Source organism: Pristis pectinata, chromosome 33 (genome assembly GCF_009764475.1).
Source record: "Pristis pectinata isolate sPriPec2 chromosome 33, sPriPec2.1.pri, whole genome shotgun sequence".
NCBI classification, from domain to species: Eukaryota; Metazoa; Chordata; class Chondrichthyes; order Rhinopristiformes; family Pristidae; genus Pristis; species Pristis pectinata.
In genome coordinates, this window is record NC_067437.1 from 4,540,865 (window position 1) to 4,563,429 (window position 22,565).

A 22,565-nucleotide genomic window follows, 5' to 3' on the forward strand; every position below is an offset into this window, starting at 1 on the left:
TGCCCAATACTTATCCCTGAAGCAGATTTGATCAGGACCATGTTGCTGTTTGTGGGAGCTTGCTGTGCAATCAATATCACAACAGTGGCTACACTTACGATGCAGACCCTGGACAGACAGGCTGATTTTGTGTAAGGGTCAATATTAATTTCCACTAATTCACTCTGAAGTTACCTGCACAAGTGTGTGCATCGAAATCCCAGCCCGAGGTAAAGGTGAATTGAACAAGCCCGCATTTTTATCCGAGGAAAGAGCACCGCTCGGCCAACTCAGTCAGGAGCTAGCAAACTGGCATGGTACTGAAGTGTGGGATCAGCCATTAACAAGTGAGGAAAGCTCTCGACTGCGAGGTATCCAGACTGCGAAACAGCCTTAACTTCCTGTCTAGTGAGGCTGTAGATGCTCAGCTCCTGAGAAGATTTAAAGGTGAGGTCAATGAACCTTTTGGACTCAAGGGATCCAGCACAGAAGTGGTTCAGGAACACCAAGACCTTATTCAATGGTCTCGGTAGCCCGTTCTCCAATTTCAGGTAACTCCCTCTTTTCCGTCTCCCTGATCTACCCAGTCCCTCTGACACCCACCCCAGCCCCCCATCACCCTGCTTCTCTCCCCTCCTCCTCCAACTTCTGCCCGTCACCCACATACCCCTCCCACTGGGTCCCCTCCCCCCACTGTTCCCACCTGACCTCCACACCTCCCTTATTTGGTTCCCTGCTCCACCTTCCTCTCCAATCAAATCCCATCCTCTGCAGCCCTTTGTTGCCTCCACCCATCCCCTCCCGGCCTCCGTCACTGTTCCCACTCTCCCCTCCCCCTATCACCCCTCCTCACTTGGATCCACCTATCACCTGCCAACTCTGCTCCATCCCTTCCCACCGGCTACCTTCCCTCTAGCTTTCAGTCCAGCTGGAAGGTTTTCGACCTAAAATGCCGACTGTCCATTCCCCTCCACGGATGCTGCCTGATCTGCCGAGTTCCTCCAGCAGCTTGTTCTTGCTCCAGATTCCAGCATCCGCAGTTGACTATTTCTCCGGCCTCCTCCTTCCCGTTTCGGGATTTAACTCTCAGGTAGGCAAAGTGAATTAATTGTTACAGGTCAGTACAGGCACTTAGAAGTCACAGAGGGCCAGCAGCAGAAAGAAATGATGCCAATAGCAAAGAGGCCTCAAATCAAAGTGTCCAATAGACTCCTCAAGCAAAATCAAGTTACTCTGTGGGATCTTTGTGTGTAATTGGCCCTGCCTTTTGTAAACTGAATGTAGCCGGACACTATTCCGACCATTGGCCCACTGGCTTCAGTTTACTGGGGCACCTGATGCCACACTTGATGGAATGACATCAAGGACAGTCACTCTCACCTCACCCCAGGAGTCCAGCTCCTTGGTCCACGTTTGGACCAACGCTGTGATGATGCCTGGACCGAGGTGGCCCTGGCAAATCGAGCAGGTTACTGCTGAGTGCGGTGGTTGATAGCACTGTCGGCGGCACCTTCATCGCTTTGTTTAGGATTGACAGTAGACTGATTGGGCGGTAATTAGCCAGATTAGATTTGTCCTGCTTTTTGTGGATGGAATGTAGCCGGGCAGTATTCCACATGGTCGGAGAGATGCCAGCGTAAGGGAATAGCTTGGCTGGGGGCGCAGCTAGTCCTCGGGAGCAGGTCTTCAGTACTACAGCTGGGGTGTTAAGGTCCCAAGACCTTTGCTGTAACCAGTGCTCACAACCACTTCTCGATCCCCTGTGGAGTGAATTGAATTAGCTGGAGATTGGCTTTTGCGTAGATGCGGATCTCAGGCAGAAACCATTTGGTATTGGTATATTATTGTCACTTGTACTGAGGTATAGTGAAAAGCTTGTCTTACAAACCAATCGTAGGGCAATTTTAGTTGAACATTGTGGTGACTGCTTCAGTACTCACTTGCTGGGCCCCACTGAGGATAAGGATTTAATATGAGATTCCCCTTCCCAGGAGATGCTTCATCATCCATCACCATTCACGACTGGATGTGCCAGGAGAGCCCAAATTTGATCTGTTGGTCGCGAGATCACTTGCCTCTTGTCTACTGCGTGCTGTTTAACACGCGTGTCGTTCCGTGTTGCAGTTTCTTCGGGTTGGCTCTGGTGCTGCCCTCCTCATTGAACCCTGATAGACTTACAACTACTGGGCCACGGGGTTACTGAGTTCTGCTGCCTCAGAGAAGACTAATTTCCCAGGTCCCAAATCTGTCTCAGTCCATTCATTTTGCATAACTGCAGTGCCACACAACATAAACAGTGCCCTTGGTTATGCCAGATCTATGCTGTTTAATGTTCCCAAACCAAAAACTAATGCAGTGAAAGAATGCAAGATACAGAGTAATATTGGACAAGGACTCTCTAATCCCTCCTGCACAACATACAGCTCAGCATCCCTCTGAAACAATCTCATCTCCTGGGATTAAATCCCCAATTAAGGTGAAGCAAAGACAGGTGAAATTTCTCTTCAACGTTAGGTGATGAAACATGATCCAGACCATGCCTTGGGGAAGGAACAATGCCTCAGCGGCAGATTTTAAATGTCTACTGAGCTGAAAGGAAGAGCAACATAGAGTGCTTGGGTGAACTTGACCCAACCCAAGGACAAGTAATTTTCATACCCCATCAACCACTGGTGCAGTCACCTGCAGGAACTCTAACAGAGGCAAAAAGACTTGCTATAATGATTTATTTATATACTACTAAGTCTGCAGAACCCAGCACCAACCTGGTGGTATGGATCAGGCTACACTCCAGGCTTATAGTTTGACCTATTGGGCTTGAGTTAGATAACTGAGATTTGGAGCAGTGGGCTTGGAAAACAAAAAGTTGAAAGTTACCAGAGCAGACACAGAGGGCTTTTGAGGGCCAGAAATTCAAAGAAATTCCTGGAATCCTGGGGGATTGTCTTACGAGGAGAGATTAAGCAAACTGGACCCATACTCTCCAAAATTTAGAAGAATGAAAGGCGATCTCATTGAAACATACACAATTCGTACAGGACTTGACAAGGTTGATGCAGGGATATCTGCCCTGGTTGGGGTGTCTAGAACTAGGGGTCAGAGTCTCAGAGTAGGGGATCAGCAAGTCAGGATAGGGATTAGAAGATTGTTTTTTTCCACCTGGGGTTAGTGAATCAGTTGCTGAATATATTCAAGACAGATCAATGGATTTTTGGATATCGAGGATAATTGGATATTTGTTGTATGCAGAGAGATTACGCAGACTGGGTCTGTACTCTTGAGCTCAGAACAATGAGACATGATCACAATGAAACATCCATTACGGGGCTTGACAGTTTAGCTTCTGGGTTGATGCTTCCCCTGGCTGGGGTGTCTAGGATCAAGGGGTAAGGGGTTAATGCAGGAAATTGACACCAAGGTAAAAGTCAGCTGTAACCTTAGTGAATGATGAGCTGGTTGGCCTATTCCTGCACCTATTTCTTGTGATATTAAGTTTGTCCAGACTGGTAACACTAAGTTGCAATTGACACCAAAATCGGTGGTACAGTGGACAGTGAAGAAGGTTGTCTAAGGTTACAACAGGATCTAGGTCACCTTTGACGGTGGACGGGGAGGAACTGCAGATGGAATTTAACTCCGATAAGTGCCAAAAAAATGCATTTTGGGAAGCTAAACCAGACCAGGATGTACACCTTAATTGACAGGGCCCTGGGGAGTGTTGCTTAAGAGGTACAAGTACATAGTTCTGCGAAAGTGGTGACACCGGTAGACAGGGTGCTGAAGGCACATGGCATGCTTGCATCCATCAGCCGTGCCATTGAGTACAAGAGTTGGGAAGTAATGTCAGTTGTACCAAACGTTTGATAGACCACAGCTGGAGTATTGTGCGCAGTTCTGGTCACCACGCTACAGGAGGATGTGATTCAGCTGGAGAGGATTCACAAGGATGTTGCTGGGACTGGAGGGCTGGAGTTACAAGGAGGGACTGGATTGGCTGGATTATTTTCCCCTGGAGTGGAGGCTGAGGGGTGACCTTATGGAGGTTTATAAAATAATGAAGAACACAGATAGGCTTGATAGTCAGAGTCTTTCTTCCACGATAGGGGAGTCTAAAGGGCATAGGTTTAAGGTGAGAGACAGGTGCATGGGAACACCACCGCCTGCCGGTTCCCCCTCCAAGTCGCACACCGTCCTGATTTGGAAAAATATTGTCATTCCTTCATTGCTGGTGGGTCGAAACCCTGGAACTCCCTCTCTAACCGTACTGTGGGAGTACCTTCACTGCATATCCCACAGCAGTTCAAGGCAGCATCTCACCATCACCTTCTCAAGGGCAACTAGGGATTGGCAATAAATGCTGGCATTGCCAGCAACATAAGAGATCCCAAAAAGTAAATAAATAAAATGGGAAGAAACAAGGATAGTTTGATCTGCAAAGTGCTTTAGTAAAGCAATGTTATTGTAATGAGACACTTCACTTAACCCAGTACAAACTGGCAAATTCCTAGTGGTCGAGACTCAGGAGTTGAAAAATGTGATGCATGAATTTTTTATGACAATGTGTACTCAGGCCTCAAGATGCAATGCTCACCTTGAACTGGTATTTGTAAATCACCGTGTCTGGGACGTGGAAGAAACAGCACTTACTCAGGGGAAGAACAAGCCCTCAGAAAAATCAATTTCTAAATGGTGATCCATTCTACAAAAGAAAGATCAGGAACCAGGTTCACAACATACAAGCACTAACTTTGAAGAGAAGAGCCATGTTTGACCATGTGTGTCTGGGACATAGAGAACATCTTAAACAAGTAGCACTGAATAAGTAGCTCATTGACCAAGATCAGATCAGACATTGTGACCCCAAGAAAATTAAGAAGCAAATTTATACAAATCTTTAGGGAAAAAGTAGAGGCAGCATGATTGGAGTGAATACAAGAACAAAGCAGAGGAATGGTTGCAGAGTGTTTAAATTATCGGACCAATGAAACAGGCACCTGGACTACCCTGAAACAAGAGTTCAAATCCCGCTACAACATCTGGATAATTAAATAAATTCCAGAATTAATATCCAGCACCAGGAATGGCAGCCACAAAGCTACTCATAGAACAATACAACACAGGAACAGGCCCTTCGGCCTACGATATCTGTGCCAACCATGATGTTTCTTGGACGTTATCGGCTCTGTGCTCATCCAAGCAACTGAAGAGAGTGTTCCATCCAAATTTTTGACTTGCACCTTAGATGGTGGCAAGACCTTGTCATGTCAGGAGGTGAGTCACTTGTTGCAGGATACACAGCCTCTGACCTGCCAATGACGCTGGTTAACAAAGACCCCTAGGATATGATTGTTGGGACTCCATGATAATATCATTGGAGTGTCGAGTGCAAGTGGTTGAACAAGCCCTTGTTGGAGATGTTCACTGCCTGGCATTTTTGTAGCATGATTGTTACTTGCCATTTATCAGCCTCTACCTGAATGTTGTCTAAATCTTGCTGTATGGTGGTACAGACTGCTTCGTCGTCAAGGAAGAGGAACAGCAAATGGAATCCAACATTGAGCAACCATCGGTGAACATCCCCACTTCTGACTTCTTGATGGAAGGAATGTCACTAATGAAGCAGTCAAAGATGGTTGGGCCTCGGACGTTCCCCTAAAGAACACCAGCAGTGAAGTCCTGGGACTGGGTTGATTAACACACGACTACTGCAACCATTTTCCTTTTTTTAAAGGAGGTGTGACTTCTTAAAAACTCCTTAAGAATTGCGTTCAGTTGTGGTCACCTCACTATAGGAAGGATGTCGAGGCTTTAAAGAGGGTGCAGAGGAAGTTTACTAGGATGCTGCCTGGATTCGAGGGCATGTGCTATCAGGAGAGGCTGGACAAACTTGAGCTCTTTTCTCTGGAGCAGCAGAGGCTGAGGGGTGATCTGTTGGAAGTGTATAAAATTATGAGGGGCATAGATAGGGTGGACAAGCAATATCTTTTCCCCATTATTGAGCAATCCAATACCAGAGGGCGTGCATTTAAGGTGAGAAGGGGGAGTTTCAGAACAGACGTGAGGGGGATATTTTTTTTACTCAGAGAGTGGTGGATGCCTGGAATGCATTGCCTGATAGGGTGGTTGGAGGCAAATTTATTGGGGGCTTTTAAGAGAGGCTTGGATGGACACATGAATGAGAGGAAAATGGAGGGATTTGGGCATTCTGTAGGAGGGATTAGCTACGTCAGCACAACATCATGGGCTGAAGGGCCTGTTCTGTGCTGTACTGTTCTATGTTCTAACCACTGGAGCATTTTCCTTTTGATGGATTTCAGTTTTATTATGGTGCCTTGATGCTATAAAAACATCTGGCTTAATAACATTGGGGAAGGATATCTGTCACTTCAGCCTACACTTGACTCCAGTCAGATAACAAGGCAGGAGACTGCTAAAATGGTCCAGCAAACCTCTCAACTCAAGGGTAATTAGGGACAGGCCATAAATGCTGGCCTTGCCAGTGATGCCCACTTCCTGAACAGCAGGTTTAACATTATGAGGGGCATAAATAGGGTGGATAATTGGAGTCTTTCTCCCAGGGTAGGAGAGTCTAAAACTATAGGGCACAGGTTTAAAGTGGGAGGGGGAGAAATTTAGAAATCTGGGGGGTAAGTTTCTCCACACAGAGGGTAGTGGTTGTCTGGAGCTGCCAGAGGTGGTGTTAGAGGCAGATATAATGACGATGTTTAAAAGCTATTAGGAAGGTTATGTGGATGGGAAGAGAACAGAGAGATACCAGCCTAATGCAGGCAAATGGGATTAGCAGAGATAGGCATCACGGTTGGTATGGGTGAGTTGGGCCAAAGGGCCTGTTTGTGTGCTGGTATTCCTCGTGTACAAACACCAGCACAGGCAGAGAAATGGCAGATGGAGTTTAATCCGGCCAAGTGTGAGGTGTTGCACTTTGGGAGATTAAATGTAAAACTACACAGTTAATGGCAGGACCCTTAACAGCGCTGATGAACAGAGGGATCTTGGGGTCCAAGTTCACAGCTCCCTCAAAGTGGCCTCACAAGTCGATAGGGTGGTAAAGGCGGCGTATGGCATGCCTGCCTTTATTAGTCGAGGTACTGAGTTCAAGAGTCAGGAAGTTACGTTGCAGCTTTATAAAACTCTGATTAGGCTGCATCTGGAGTATTGCATTCAGTTCTGGAATGCGCTGCCAGGGGTGGTGGTGGAGGCAGGTACAACAGAGGCATCTAAGAGATCGGCACATGAATGTGCAAAGGATGGAGGGATATGAACCACGTGCAGGCAGAAGGGACTAGGTGTCATTAGCTTAATTAGTTCAGCACTACATTGTGGGCCGAAGGGCCTGTTTCTGTGCTGTGTTCCATGTTCTAAGTTGTGGCTCCCAGTGGGGGAAAACACAACTCACGCTAGAACGTAACCACGTTGTAAACATTAGAGTCATCAGCAAGGAAACAGACCAGCGATTACCCACTTACACCGCCCCCATTTTATTCTCCCCACAGTCCTATCAACTCCCCCAGATTCTACCCCTCACTTACACTTTACAGCAGCCAACTAACCCACAAACACGCCATCTTTGGGAACGTTGGAGGAAACCCACGCAGCCACAGGGAGGACGTGCAAACTCCACACAGACAGCGCCGGAGGTCAGGATTGAACCTGGGTCGGTCAAGCTGGGACTCAGCAGGTCTACTAGCTGTTCCACTGTGCCACCCCACACCGAGTGGGCAGGCATTTCTGACTAATACTTCGGTGAATACAAGTCTATTCTCACCTTCACGGACTATCACTCAACTTCTGCTTTTATTTATAAAAACAACCCTAAATAGAAAGCGAGTGTTGGAAGAAAAGTGACCAAGAAACTACTGGACTGGGATTAAAACCCCACATCTGAGGGAGAAAGCTGCCTTTATCCCAGGTATGAATAAAGACCAAGGACGTACACCAGATGAGAAATCACATCTTTTCTTAATATGCTCTCCCTGAACGTATAATCCCCACTCGGAACACTGCCCGAGAGAGTGGTGGAAGCAGAGTCACTGACAGTATTTAAGAATTGTCTAGACAAGCACTTGAATCACCTACACACTGAAGGTTCCAGGCCCAGTGCTAGAAGATGGGAGTAATATGAATGGATGACCAGTGCTCACATGGACATGGTGGGCTGAATGGCCTGCTTCCACGTTGTGTGACTGGCAGCCTGCATCATGGCAAAATAGTTCAGTAGTTAGCAATACAACTCCAGCGACCCAGGTTCGATCCTCACCTCCAATGCTGTCTGCGTGGAGCTTGCACCTTCTCCCTAGGACTGTGTGGGTTTCCTTCCACATCCCAAAGCTGTGCTGGTAGGTTAACTGTCCCCTGTAAAGCTTCCTTCAGGGCAAGTAATTTGCAAAAGAATCAAAAAAAAAAGGGAGAGGATGGCCATGTGCGGAGAGAATAGGCTGCATGGAAGCAAGGAGAGAACAAGCCCAATGGGATTTCTCTGTTGGGAGCCATCATGGATCTGATGGGCCAAATGGCTGCCTTGGGTGTCATACTGAATAAGAAAGTCCACTATGCAAGGCAGTTATAAAGCAGTAATCATTTACTTCCTCTGTCCCAGGAAACATCGCAGCCTTCCTGGCAGAGAACAGCTAACCCAGCACAAACTGGTCTGAATATGGAGGAGAAAGTTCCATTGGAATCAATTGCACACAATCTGGCCACAAGTGTCTGCACGCCAGGTTCTAAATAATGAATGGGATCAAGAGTTTCTTCTTAAAACAAAAGATCTTGATCTACAGGATGTGGAGATCACCAAAGGCAGCATTTACTGCTTATCCCTAGTTACCCCTGAACCAGGGTCAGGAGTCATGCACATGCCCAGATTGGGTAAGAACAGCAGGTTTTCTTCCCTGAAAGACATGAGAACCAGATGGGTTTCTGTGACAGTCCAGTAGTTTACTGAAATGAGCTTTGTTTTTTTTTAATTAAAATACAGATTAGTTTAATTCTGAGGTTAAACCCCCAGCTATCCCAAATGTCAGGTCTTCAGAAAAATGATGTAGAATTTTGGCTGCTAGTTAAGTAACCTGATCACACGACTGTACCCAAAGTGTCTCGTGACTGACCAACACTGCTGGCAATGTCTGGTTTAATGTTCTTTTTCCTACTCTCTCACTCCCTCAATCTCCTGCCCTGTGACCCTCAGCTCCCTGCATTCCTCTAATTGCAGCCTCTCACTCGTTCCTCAAGATCACAGGTTTGATTTCCCTGCTTCTGTCAGGTTAGCGGATCGCCAGCCGGGAGACAGATTATCTCCACCAGGTGGCCCCAGCATCTTGCGAGGGAGGGAGGGTCCTGCTCTCCACCCAACTCCATCACGCTCACTGAACCTTGGGCAGAACTCAAGCACTGTGACCCAAACCACCATGCACCATAGATAGACCAATGCACAAAATACAGACTCAAGGTCACAACAACTGAGAAGCAGCTGCAAAGAGCAAGGGAAAAATTATTCAAGATGCAGAGACATAATTAATGGCTCCACCACTGGCGATCATACTTCAGCTGTCTGGGCCTCAAACTCTGGGAATTTGTAAACATCGCCAACAATCTGTCCTGGTCCAGTCACATGGATGCTACAGCCAAACAAAAGTGTACCACACGTCTACTTCCTCAGATGGCTAAGGAAATTCAGCATGTCCATGATGACTCTCATCGATTTTTATAGATGCACCATAGAAAGCATTCTATCCAGATGCATCACAGCTTGGTATGACAACTGCTCTGCCCGAGATCATGAGAAGTTGCAGAGATGTGAACGCAGCTCAGTCCATCATGAGAACCAGCATCCCCTCTGCGCTGACTCAGGAAAGCAGCCAACACAATCAGGGACCTCCCACCCTGGTCATTCTCTCTTCTACCTCCTCCTGTCGGGCAGAAGATACAAAAGCCTGAGAGCGTGAACCACCAGACTCAAGGACAGCTTTTATCCCACTATTAGCAGACTCTTGAATGGACCTCTCATAAACTTAAGGATGAACTCTTGATCTCCCAATCTACCTCATCATGACTCTTGCATTGCGCTCTCTCTGTAACTGTAACACTATATTCTGTTACCTCAGTGTAATTATGTAAGGCATGACCTGTCTGGATGGCACGTAAAAGCTTTTCACTGGATCTCAGTATGTGTGACAATAATAAACCAATATTTGTTATCCAACCCCTCCAAATCTCTTTCCTTCCTTAAGATGCTCCTTAAAATTCTTTTGAGCTTTTTGATCATCCTACCCCCTAATAAATTGGTAAATACAGTGAGAAACTTTGTTTTGCATGCCATCCACACAGATTTCATCACATCAGTACATCGAGGTAGTACAAGGGAAAGGCAATAACAGAATGCAGAATAAAGTATTATAGTTAGAGAAAGTGCAGTGCGGGTAGACAATAAGGTGCAAGGCCATAACGAAGTAGATTGTGAGGTCAAGAGTCCATCTTATTATACCAAGGGAGCGTTCAATAGTCTTATAAGAGCAGGATAGAAGCTGTCCTTGAGCCTGATGGTACATGGTTTCAGGTTTTTGTCTCTTCTGTCCGATGGGAGGGGGAGGAGAGTGAATGTCCGGGGTGGGTGGGGTCTTTGATTATGTTGGTTGCTTTACGAAGGCAGTGAGAATAGACAGTCCACGGAGGGGAGACCGGTTTCCGTGATGTGCTGAGCTGTGTCCACAACCCTCTGCAATTTCTTGCAGTCCCGGGCAGTGCAGTTGCCATGATAGGATGCTTTCTATGGTGCACCTATAATACCACCTTCTGAAGCTCTAGTGTCAATGCTTCTTTAGCAAAGGCACATCCAAACCGTGTTATAAATTGTTGGTTACTCAGCCATACATGAACACAGGTATACGGATGTATTTTTAAACTTGATAACTGCCATCCTACTGCAAGTTGAAAATCAAAGAAAAACTGCAGATGTTGGAAATTTCAAACAAAAACACAAAATGCTGGAAATACTTAGCAAGTCAGACAGCATCTGTGGGAAGAAAAACAGAGTTAATGCTTCAGGTCGAAGATCCTTCATCAGAACTGGGAAGGAGATAAGAGAAGGTTAAGATGCAAGGACAGAGGTGCATGTCTCCACTCCCAGAGGGAGCCACCATCTCAGAGGGACAACTGATACAGACAGAAATCGAGTTATCTGAAGTTATAGAATTCAACATCATTTTCCTGCTCTGCATTTCACAAGTTCTATGTTCTTTTCTTGATGTTCTCACACTCTAACTGCTCCCATTCACTCACTGACCAGATAATGTTGTCTATAGCTCATCCCCATAGTCACCCTGGTTTTTATCCCATCAGAGACACCCTTGCAACTTAACAAGCGTTACATACAAAGTCATAAATCGACATTTCCCTCTCCTTTAAATCTGTAACTAAACTTCAGCAATTCTAGACCAGCCTCAAGCAACAAGAACTTTGATGTACATAGCACACAAAACATCCCAAGCTCCTTCAGAGAAGCATCAACTGGAAAATTACCCTGAGCCACACATGGAGATTTTAAGAGAAGAAATGAGGGTGGTTTTATGGAAGGATTTCTGGAGGGAGTTCCAGAGTCTGGGACCTCAGCCACCATTGGCCTGGTGATGACATCACAGAACACACAAGGGGCCAAAAACGGAGGAACATGGAAGTGGAAGGGAGGGCACAGCACTGGGAGGAGGGTAGAGAGAGAGGGAGAGGGCCAGACCAGGGAGAGAGCTGGACATCAGGCCGAGTTTGTCGAAATGGAGGCTTTGTCGTTCAGGAGCCAGGATGGGTCAGTGTGCACGTGGATGCAAGCCGGAGCTGTGGTCAGCACAGTTCTGGTCAAACACAATATGGGATGTCCCAAAGTTCTGAGTAGAGCTGAATAAATACAAGCTCCTTCCTTTACCTGTTCCAAGAGGATTAATCAAAAGGGAACCAGTCTATTGAGTTGTTCCATCAACTTGCTAAAGGACCTCTATTCATTGGCACAGCAGTGTCCAAGACCAGTGAGAATTTATGCACAGATTTTATGCCATGACCTTGTTGGTTTTTTTTGGCCCACCCAATTTATTCTTAAATCCAGGTCTGGACATGGGGATCTTTCCATTTCAGACACCATGTCAACAAACCTAGCTCAGATGCAGTACAGTTCGACACATATACGGTGGTGAGCATCCTGACTGGTTGCATCACTGCCTGGTATGGAGGCTCCAATGCACAGGATTGCAAGAGGCTACAGAGGGTTGTAGACTCAGCCAACTCCATCACGGGCACAACCCTCCCCACCATTGAGGACATCTTCAAGAGGCGGTGCCTCAAAAAGGCAGCATCCATCACTAAGGAGCCTCACCATTCAGGACATGCCCTCTTCTCATTACTACCATCAAGGAGGTGGTTCAGGACCCACACTCAACGATTCAGGAACAGCTTCTTCCCCTCTGCCATCAGATCTCTGAACAGTCCATGAACCCCACCTCATTATTCCCTTTTTTTGCACTATTTAGTTCTATAATTTATAATTTTAGGTCTTGCACTGTACTGCTGCCGCAAACCAACAAATTTCACGTCATACGTCAGCGATAATAAATCTGATTCTGACGTACTCAAACAAGATTCTCAACAGCAAATCCAAAGCATAATTGGATCTGTGCTGCCAAAGATCCAGGTTAAAATTCCAGTGCTTTCATAGCTGCCCTGTCACCTTTATCAAAACCTCTTCTCCCCATATTCACCTTGCCTTGTCACTTGCCCATCAGTGCCAACCCCCTGGTCTACTGGTTGGCCACACCTCAGTTCTAACCCCTCTAGTCCTTCCCCAGAGCTTTACTCTCTTCCAGCACACAACCTCATTAAGCTAGAAAAGTGCAAAGATTGATGGGAATGTTGCCAGGATTCGAGGGCCTGAGTTATAGGGAGAGGTTGAGCAGGCTAGGACTTTATTCCTTGGGGCATAGGAGACTGAGGGGTGACCTTATTGACGTGTATAAAACCCACGAGGGGCATAGATAGGGTGAATGCACACTTTTTCCCAGGGAAAGGGAATCAAAAACTAGAGGGCATAGACTTAGGGGAGAGATGTAATAGGAACCTGAGGGGCAACTTCTTCACACAGAGGGCGGTGGGTATATGGAACGAGCTGCCAGAGAAAGTAGTTGAGGCAGGTACAATAATGACATTCAAGAGATATTTGGATAAGTTCATGGGTAGGAAAGGTTTAGAGGGATATGGGTCAAACGCGAGCAAATGGTATGAGTTTCGATAGGCATCCTGGTGTCATGGATGAGTTGGGCCGAAGGACCTGTTTCCATGCTGTATCACTCTATAACCTTTCCGCTCTAATTTGAGTCTCTTGCAAAACCAATGCTCCTTCCCTGCCCTCAGTTGCCTCAGCTCCAAGCTCTGTAACCCCCTCCCTGAATCCTTGCTGCCTCCCTCTTTAAACGACTCCTCTTCGATCAAAGCTTCCACCCTACCATCTCCTCGTGGTTCGGTGACCCCGTGGAGCAGCTGGGGACTTGCCGATCATGCAACGCAAATGCAGGTGTTGAATTTGGGGACAGATTCATTTCACAAAGGCAGTCTGGGTTCCATCCGGTGCTGCCTGTGTGCAGTTTGCACCTTCTCATTGCGACCTTGAGAGTTTCCCCCGGGTACTCCAGTTTCCTCCCACATCCCAAAGACATGCGGGTTGGTAGATTAACCAGCTGCTGTAAGTTAGCCCTGGTGTGTAGGTGAGGGGTAGAGTCTGAGGAGAATAAAATGGTGGACGGAATCTAGTGGGCCAAAGGACTTGTTTCTTTATGACTCACAACAACATTTAAAAGACAGTTGGACAGGTGCATGGATAGGAAAGGATATGGACCAAACAGGACTAGCTTAGACAGGCATCTTGGTCAGCACAGATGACTTGGGCCGAAGGGCCTGCTTCCATGCTGTATGACTTTATGATACGTAACCAGTCCATCCTATCAGAGTTTAAACTTTAGCTTCCAAAGCGCAAGGATTAAGTTTGTCTCTTTGCATCAAATCAGAGCTCAAGCAGAAACATTAAGCCCCCTTGATCCAATATATTGATGGGGGGGGGGGGAGGGGGAGGAGTTCGGAGCAAGATGATTCCACATTAACCCATCCTCAATTGAATCCAAGCACGTGCTGTTCATGCAAAGACTGTGTAATATACCTTGACTATGCACTACAATTGTGGAGGGAAAGTCATAATGCAAGATCATTAAACAAGAAACTGTACCCGTTAGCCATACAACCAATGCCTCCAACATCTACTGGAAATGATCTAGAAGCTGACAACTGGCCACCTTTTGCAGAAATTTGCCTGCTGGAACTTTTCTAATCCCCAATATCTTATCCCTTTACTAATCTCAAGCTTATCCTGAATCTCTGGCACTGTGTAGTAACTCCTCTTCCATTGTGAGCACTGAAGCAAAGCATTAATTTAGTTGTTCTGCTTTGGTATTATCCTCTAAAACTGCCACACTGCTGTGATATTTAGCTTAAATCCTCTGCCAACATATCCTTGTGTGGGGTAGTATAAAAGGGGACATTCTGAGATTAATTGCAGGTCAACACTGTCACTGTTTCCAACATCTGTCAGAACATTAGTTGCTTAACTCCTGCAGTTGAAAACATTTAACAAAACAATTAGTTTCCAACAGTATACTTTTTTCTATTTACAAAAATTAAGAATTATAAATTAAGATCTTAGATTATGACAGAATCTGGATATAATATTTTGAGACACAGAGGCAGACAGGAGTTTACATGAAACAGACTACAGCTGTTGAATGGATCACATCGTCACCTCTGAACCGCAGAGTTGAGCTGAAGTTCATGCTTCAGTGCAATTCCAAGTTAATGCTGCGTAATGGGAAATACCAATCTTCACATGTGATATTATAACCAAGGCTTGTTCTGCTCTGCAGGTGGATGTGGAAGCCCCTCCACCCTCAAACTTGTGGTACTCTCCCCATTTATCATGAGAGCATAACAAAATAGGAGACCATTCAGCCCCTCAAGCCTACCCTGCCATTCAATATGATCATGGCTGATCCATGCTGGCCTCTTTTGTTGCATCTTTTGTATATTTATCCATCTCCAGCTTAATTTTATCTAACGATCTGGCCTCTACCACCCACGGGGGCAGAGAGTTCAGAGATTCACTACCCTCGAAAGAAGAAAGTTCTACTCACCTCAGTTTTAAGTGACTGGCCCTTTTTTCAGTAGCTATGCCCCCTTGTAGGCGACTCTCCCACTAGTGAAAACATCTCAACATCTACTCTGTCATGTCCCCTTAGGATCTTGTATGTTTGAATAAGTTCACCCCACTTTCTTCCATACTCCAAGGAACATAAACCAATCTGTCCAGCCTTTCTTGATAGAACAACCCTCATATCCCAAGAATTAGCTGGTAAATCTCCTTCGGACTGCCTCCAATGCTTCTATATCCTTGTTTTAGATAAAGCGATCCTTAGCTTCAGAGGGAAATTATCAGGACAGATGAACAAAGGCTTGGTGAAAGAGGTACTTTTTAAGAAGACCACTTCTTTTAAAAAAAAGGCAAGAGAGATGAAGGGATTCGACGAAAGAATTCCAGAGCTAACTGTGCACAGCATTCCAGGTGTGGTTTCAAAAATACTCTGCACAACTGTAACAAAACCTCCAACCCCTTCACGATAAAGGCCATTTGCCTGGTCGTCACTCATCCAAAAAAAAAATCACTGAAATAGATCCCATTGCCTGTGGGATCTTGCTGTGCACCATTTGGCCACATTCCCTACACTGGAACAGCAAAGGGATTCCTAAAGTACTCCATTTTCTACAAAGCGATTTTGAGGTTGAAAAACGTGCTATTCTATTGCAAATCTTTCAGACTAAATTTTACTTACAAGTAGAGCCTGTCGATGTTTCCTGTCATTCCGTTGGGGTGGATTCCCTCCGCCCCCGTCACCCCAACTCTTGGTAAAAATAGAGCATTTTGATTAGTAGAAAATACTTAACATTTATATCAACTTGGCTGTAACCAAACCAGCAACAGCATTTATACCAGTTTAACTCCAACATTATTTTCTTTGATGTTCTCATGAACACAGTTTACTCCTCACCCCATTTCCTGCCTTCACTCTTCTGACCTTTCCCACCACTGATCAGTGCACTCACACACAGGTTTAGACCAAGCACATGGCAGCAGTTTAAAGGCTAAAGCAAATTGAATTAAAATGCAAATCCTGTATGATTGTCATTTCCAGCCAGCACAGAATTTCATTGGAGGCAGACAAACAATTTTCCAAGGAGGCCGTTCGGTGGCAAGTGTGGAGGGTTTCATATTTTGTAATGAAAATTTGTCAAAGCCAAAACAAAATCATGCCCATTTAAAAATTGTTAGTGTTTGAAGTAGTGCAGAGAATGTGCTCAAGGCAGTAACAGACAATGCATTGTTGTTCAATACACTTTTAATATTTTAAGATACCACAATGCACAGGTTGTTACAGAGAACATTACAGCACAGTACAGGCCCTTCGGCCCACGATGTTGTGCCAACATTTTATCCTGCTCAAATATCTATCTGACCCTTCCCTCCTACTTAGCCCTCCATTTCTCTATCATTCATGTGTCTAAAAGTCTCTTAAATGTCCCTAATGTATCTGCCCCCACCACCTCTGCCAGCAGTGCGTTCCACACACCTACCACTCTGTGTAAAACAAAACTTACCCCTGACATCCCCTTTATACCTTCCTCCAATCACCTTAAAATTATGTCCCCTCATGTTAGCCATTTTCGCCCTGGGAAAAAAGTCTGACTGTCCATTTGATCTATGCCTCTTATCATTTTATACGCCTCTATCAAGACACCTCTCATCCTTCTTCTCTCCAAAGAGAAAAGCCCTAGCTCACTCAACCTACCCTCATTAGACATGCTCTCCAATCCAGGCAGCATCCTGGTAAATCTCCTCTGCACCCTCTCTAAAGCTTCCACATCCTTCCTATAATGAGGCGACCAGAACTGAACACAATACTCCAAGTGTGGCCTAACCAGAGTTCTATAAAGGTTCAACATTACCTCACAGCTCTTGAACTCAATACCCTGACTAATGAAGGCCAAGTAAACATATGCCTTCCTAACAACCCTATCAACCTGTGCAGCAACCTTGAGGGATCTATGGATGTGGACCCCAAGATCCCTCTGTTCCTCCACACTGCTATGAGTCCTGCCATTAACCTTGTATTCTGTCTTCAAATTCGATCTTCCAAAGTGTATCACTTCAGTTTTCCAGGTTGAACTCCACTGTTGTTGTTCTATAAGGGTTCTTCAACTTCACCCCAAGAGCAAAAAGAAGACCTTGATTTAACATCACGTCCGTGCTGAAAGGCAGTACTGCTGGCAATGCAGCCTTCCCATAGCACTGTACCAAGTGCACTGGCCTGGAAGACAAGTCTCTACAGTGGGATTTGAACCCATGACCTGTTGGCTCAGCAGGCAAGAGTGCTACTGAACGAGACTCAACTGACCTGCATGAATGTTGTAAATAACATAGGTCTAAGGAATTTTAAAGAGTTTAATTACAGCAAGTTAAGTTTGACAAACGTGACTGTAATGCAAGTTTCATTTGCTCTGACAATCAATTCATTTCTCTCACCAAGAGCACCCTGGCGTTGGAAGCAGCACAAAACAAATCCCTTTCTTTCCCCACAGTAAAACAGAAAAGGCCACAGGCCAAATCGGAAAAGATGCTCTCAAGTAGTTAACAAAGTACCAGTGCTGGTGCTCATGACAGATCAGGAAGATGCCTTGCTTGGTCACCACGTGCATCTGCAACAGACACAATACAATGTGCTACGAAAAAGACCAACCCAAACTGCAACCACCTTGTGGACAAGACAGACACATTTGCAGAAAAATTTTGAATTCTTTTTTATTTCCAGCAGTAACCTGGAAAAGTTTGTCGGGATTTTCTTTCTGCGGAGGACAGCAACTTAAACAACATACTTCTTCTTTTGTGGCTCTGATGACCTCTGGTTCACTTCCACCCTGGGCTGGGATAGCCATGACTACAACAGAATCACACAGTAGGGAAACAGGCCCTTCAGCCCACCAAGTCCATGCCGACCAGCAAGCACCCATTTTTAAAAAATTCTCCCTGCATTCCCATCAACTCCCCCCACCTTTCCACCACCCCCCGAAAAGCCGGCACCTGAGAGAAACTACTAAAGTAGGACTATGCTGGCCTAAACTTTGTGTGTTCTCAACGACAGTTCTGTTAAAGTTGGAACATGTGGCCCTTTAAAGCTACATAAACCTGTGAGAGGTTAGACCAGTGCCGACTGTGTTCAAATTAAGGTCAAAGGGGCACCCTCTATTGGAGTTTTTAAACCGAGGCTCTCTCAAAGCCAGAATTCTCCTGGTGTCCTGGCCAATAATTACCCCTCAGTCCAGCTTCACAAGAGCAGGCAGCTATTTGTGGGAGCTTGCTGTGCACAAGTTGGCTGCTCTTGTGCATTGCAACGGTGACCACATTTCTAATTTGCTCCAGGTTTCAGCAACTGCAGTCTCTTGTGTGTCCACCACACTTCTAAAGTACGTTACTGGTTCTAAGGTACCAGGGCAGCCCCAAGATGCTGCACAGGTTCACACCTGCTCTTGTTCTGCATCTACTGAGGGGTTGCAGGCATTGTGGCTACAGGATGTATTCAAGTATTTGTCTGTGTATTCCAATAACCACCTCTATTTCCTCAACACAATTCACAACCCCAACCAAGAGAAATCTGCAGCAGGCAGTGTACGACATCTGAAATGTGACAGACAAGTACTACCCTAATAAATTATAGATAAAATAATTGATAGCTGCTCAATATCCCATTAACAGAGTGTGCAGTTCACATAACATTAGATATATGTCCAGTACTACAATGACAGAGGTTCCATTATATACTTTATATGTGCTTCTATATCATATTGACAGATCCTGCAGTGTGGATGTGAAATGCACAGGCACATATCACACCAACAGGTCTTGTATTCTGGGACTGTGCTCCAGGTGACAGTGTGCACTTGAATATATATCCCACATACCATTGCTCAGTGGTTCGTTGTGAGCTGTAGATATCAGCATGGGCTGGAAGTGTGTGTAAATGGACAAGTCTAGCTACCAAGTTTATATTCTGGAAAGAAACAATGTCACCGTAACTTTTGGGCTCAACTCTGAAGGGACGAGAACAAAATAGTTTCCCATTTTTAAAATCATATGGTAATTATAAGGGGAACATTTTGCAGATATGCACCCATGCACCCGTGCACACACTGGGTACACCACACATGCACCCGTGCACACACTGGGTACAACACTGGACACCACACATGCACCCGTGCACACACTGGGTACACCACACATGCACCCGTGCACACACTGGGTACACCACACATGCACCCGTGCACACACTGGGTACACCACACATGCACCCGTGCACACACTGGGTACACCACACATGCACCCGTGCACACACTGGGTACACCACACATGCACCCGTGCACACACTGGGTACAACACTGGACACCACACATGCACCCCTGCACACACTGGGTACAACACTGGACACCACACATGCACCCCTGCACACACTGGGTACAACACTGGACACCACACATGCACCCCTGCACACACTGGGTACAACACACATGCACCCCGACACACACTGGGCACAACACTGGACACACCACACATACACTCCGACACACACTGGGTACAACACACATACACCCTGACACACACCAGGCACAACACTGGACACACCACACACACACCCCGACACACACTGGGTACAATACTGGGCACACTACACATGCACTACTATATCCACTGAGTCCAATAGTGTATACACAGCCCAATATCCACGCTAACACTGGATCCAATACTGTGTACCCTACATATACAACGCTACAGTCAGTCCACCAATATTACACCAGGTAGATCATATATAGATATGTATCCCATCTTATAACATACCAGATATTGCACAGAGTACGGTATATTACACATAACGGTCTATGTTATAAAAATCATAGAAATTTATGACACAGATGAAGGTCATTCCGTCCACAGTTGTTATGATTGAGATACACAAACATACTCCAAAGCCCCACAGATAAATATATTCTGCACCGGTTGTATTTATATTCCGACACGTCCTGCGCTCTCTACATTGTTTCTATATGGTTTATATTTCACGTAGGACCATTATACCGCAACACTGGTCTGTAATACGTCCTGGCCAGTTCCCTTCTCTCCCCATCACTTCCACAGACAGGGGCTGCACCGTGTGCATTTCCTTGCGGTTAACGCAGAGCCTCGAAGCTCTTCCCTCTGCAATCAAGTTCCAAATCAATGCTCTCACAATCCCCAAACAGCACCGGGCAAGCCCAGTCCAACCGACTGAGACAAGGCGAACATCCATGGAAATACACTGAGCACTCGAACCGTTCTAGGCTTCATTTACATGTAATTTTAAACTAACTTCCCGGGAACTTTAAAAGGACCCTTTCCCCCCATATGACGTATACCCTTTAATATACATTCACACACAGTGTCATCATAAGGGATCTATAACTCGCTGCTACAATCTATTCACAGCATTTAAATTTGTTTGAATCACTTTGGAATATAAGCAACCACCCTAGATTAATTCAATTAAACAACCAACTGAGTAGAGGAAATCTAAATATATATATTAATCAATTTATTTCGCTGTGAACGCAATCCAAGACAAAAAAAAAATTTTTTTCCTTAGGTCGGCGTACAGGATTCAAAATGCAGAACGATTTACTTTCAGGAAAATTTTGCAACTAAAAATATCCAATGCAACAAAAAAAATCAAACTGAACCCCTTTAAAGTTCTAATTAAAAACCCGCACGCTGTAAACGCTCCCTTTATTATACAGTATCCCTGCAGGATGCGTCCGTGGTGGGGAGAGAGAGTCGGTCTGTCACAGCTCAAAATTTAAAAAAAATGAGGCTCAAATTCAATCACTATTTCTTTTTGTTTCATTTTCCAATCAATTCTTGGGAATAATGCAGGGGTTTATACAAAATAATTAATTAATTGATAACCCCTGGTCCTAGAAGTCAATTGACACAAATCACCAGCGCATCCTGTCGTTCAAGGGTATACCAGTAAATCAATCTTACACTGAAACAACACAATGAAACCTCTATGCAAAACGTTACATTAATTGATTGTTTTTTCAGCTCCGCCACAGATCAAACAGGGGCAGTGGTTTGCATTGAAACACACAGATCATCATCATCTGCATAACATCAAATAAATTGTTCAAAAATGGTTTCAAACCTGTCTGCCCTTTTCCTAGCGTCTTCTCAAGCCGGTACGGTCCCACATATTGTGCACAACCTGCTTCTTTTGTGGATGTTGACATTGTCTCGATTTAAGCTCCCTTTTTTTGGCTCTTAGGATCTAATTTACGATTTGAAATTATATATATAAAAAAGACACCCCTTTTTTCTCCTGTCTCCCAACCCTCCCAAGACCCTTGGGTTAGTTAGACAAGAGACACAGGGTATCCTATGACCCTGGCGGCAGCATCCTCTCGCTCTCTCGGTACTGCGAATCCAGCCTCCGCTCTCAGCTAATCACACAACCTGCTCTTTTTTTTCCCCTTCTTTTTAAGCCTCCATCCGGGAAACCTCGGTGACACCAATCCCTTTTTAACCCTTTGACTTCCTGGGGATATTGAACACACACACACACACACACACACATTTGTCCAGACTAAGACCATCATGACACAGGAACAAAGACATATTCGTTGCTGCAACATGCTTTATATTCACTGCTATGAGTTGTCAAATGTGATTTTAATATCTGGCAGAATCCAATACTTCAGGTTCCTGATTTATTCCTAAAATTTGCATTGTTTCAAGACTTAACTGGTCAATGGTGAGGAATCAGAGGATTACAGAGGTGCAGCTCATGGGTGGACAGATGCTCTGCCTCATGTCTCCGGTATCTGGGTTCAATCCTGACCTCTGGTTGTGTCGGTGGGGAGTCACATCATAGAAACAGGCCCTTCAGCCCACTGAGTCTGTGCTGGGTATTAGCCACCCATTTACACAAATCCTACAGTAATTCCATATATTCTCCCCACATTCTCATCAACATTACAGCTTTATAAAAAAACTCTGGTTAGGCCATATTTAGAATATTGCATTCAATTCTGGTAACCTCATTATAGGAAGGATGTGGAGGCTTTGGAGAGGGTGCAGAGGAGGTTCACCAGGCCACTGCCTGGTTTGGAGGACGTGTGCTCTGAGGAGAGGTTGGACAAGCTGGGGCTGTTTTCTCTGGAGTGGTGGAGGCTGAGGGGAGATTTGATAGAAGTTTAGCAACACGGTAGTGCAGCGGTTAGCGTGACGCTATTACAGCACCAGCGACCCGGGTTCAATTCCGGCCACTGTTTGTAAGGAGTTTGTATGTTCTCCCTGTGACTGCGTGGGTTTCCTCTGGGTGCTCCGGTTTCCTCCCACTTTCCAAAGATATACA

General features: G+C 45.4%; 2 protein-coding genes across 4 annotated transcripts in view; one reads left to right on the plus strand and one right to left on the minus strand.

The window, feature by feature from the left end:
* LOC127585530 (serine/threonine-protein kinase BRSK2-like) overlaps positions 1-21,661 on the minus strand; it is a 163,811-nt gene extending 142,150 nt beyond the window's left edge. For 2 of the 3 annotated variants that reach the window (XM_052043069.1, XM_052043068.1), the window contains exon 1: positions 21,357-21,585. In XM_052043069.1, coding sequence (XP_051899029.1) covers positions 21,357-21,441 — 85 coding nt within the window. In that variant the 5' untranslated portion in view covers positions 21,442-21,585. Of the gene's footprint in view, positions 1-21,356 lie in introns of all 3 variants that reach the window. The other variant, XM_052043072.1, reaches the window with a different exon arrangement.
* The window catches only part of LOC127585534 (MOB kinase activator 2-like), a 507,209-nt gene that overhangs the window by 184,344 nt on the left and 300,300 nt on the right, over positions 1-22,565 (plus strand). The window lies entirely within an intron of this gene.